The sequence below is a fragment of the Eimeria mitis genome, genomic scaffold (genome assembly GCF_000499745.2).
Source record: "Eimeria mitis Houghton genomic scaffold, Emh_scaff7400, whole genome shotgun sequence".
Classification (NCBI taxonomy): Eukaryota; Apicomplexa; class Conoidasida; order Eucoccidiorida; family Eimeriidae; genus Eimeria; species Eimeria mitis.
The window spans coordinates 1470-1850 of NW_013575402.1; the positions used below are offsets into that span (position 1 = coordinate 1470).

Here is a 381-nt window from a genome sequence, read left to right on the forward strand (position 1 = left end):
AGCTTGTCTCCCCACACAATACGATACCAGGCTCTCTAGTCTATGGCTATGATGCACCCCTAAACCCTAAACCCTAAACCCTAAACCCTAGAAAACAGCTGTCTGGGCGAATTGCATGTAAATGCGGTATTATAAGAGTTTAGGGTTTAGGGTTTAGGGTTTAGGGTTTTGGTGTGTGTTTGTGTCTGTGTTGCAGCTGCTGCTGGCTCAACCCAAACCCTATTTCCAGCAGCAGCTGCCGGAGCTGCTGCCCCGGCGGCTCAGCGAGGACCTCCTTGACGAGACAGCAGTGCTCGCGCTCAATGGGTACTGCCCCGTCACCTTAGGTGCGGCCAGCCCCAAACTCTCATATATATATATATATATATATATATATATATA

The 381-nt window shown here is 48.8% G+C and overlaps 1 protein-coding gene across 1 annotated transcript in view; it reads left to right on the plus strand.

Annotated features, from left to right (window-relative positions):
- Nucleotides 1-381, plus strand: part of EMH_0091330 (uncharacterized protein) — a gene marked incomplete at both ends in the record, with an annotated part of 1506 nt that overhangs the window by 747 nt on the left and 378 nt on the right. The window contains one exon of the mRNA XM_013501715.1: nt 197-326. Coding sequence (XP_013357169.1) covers nt 197-326 — 130 coding nt within the window. The remainder of the gene's footprint in view (nt 1-196; nt 327-381) is intronic.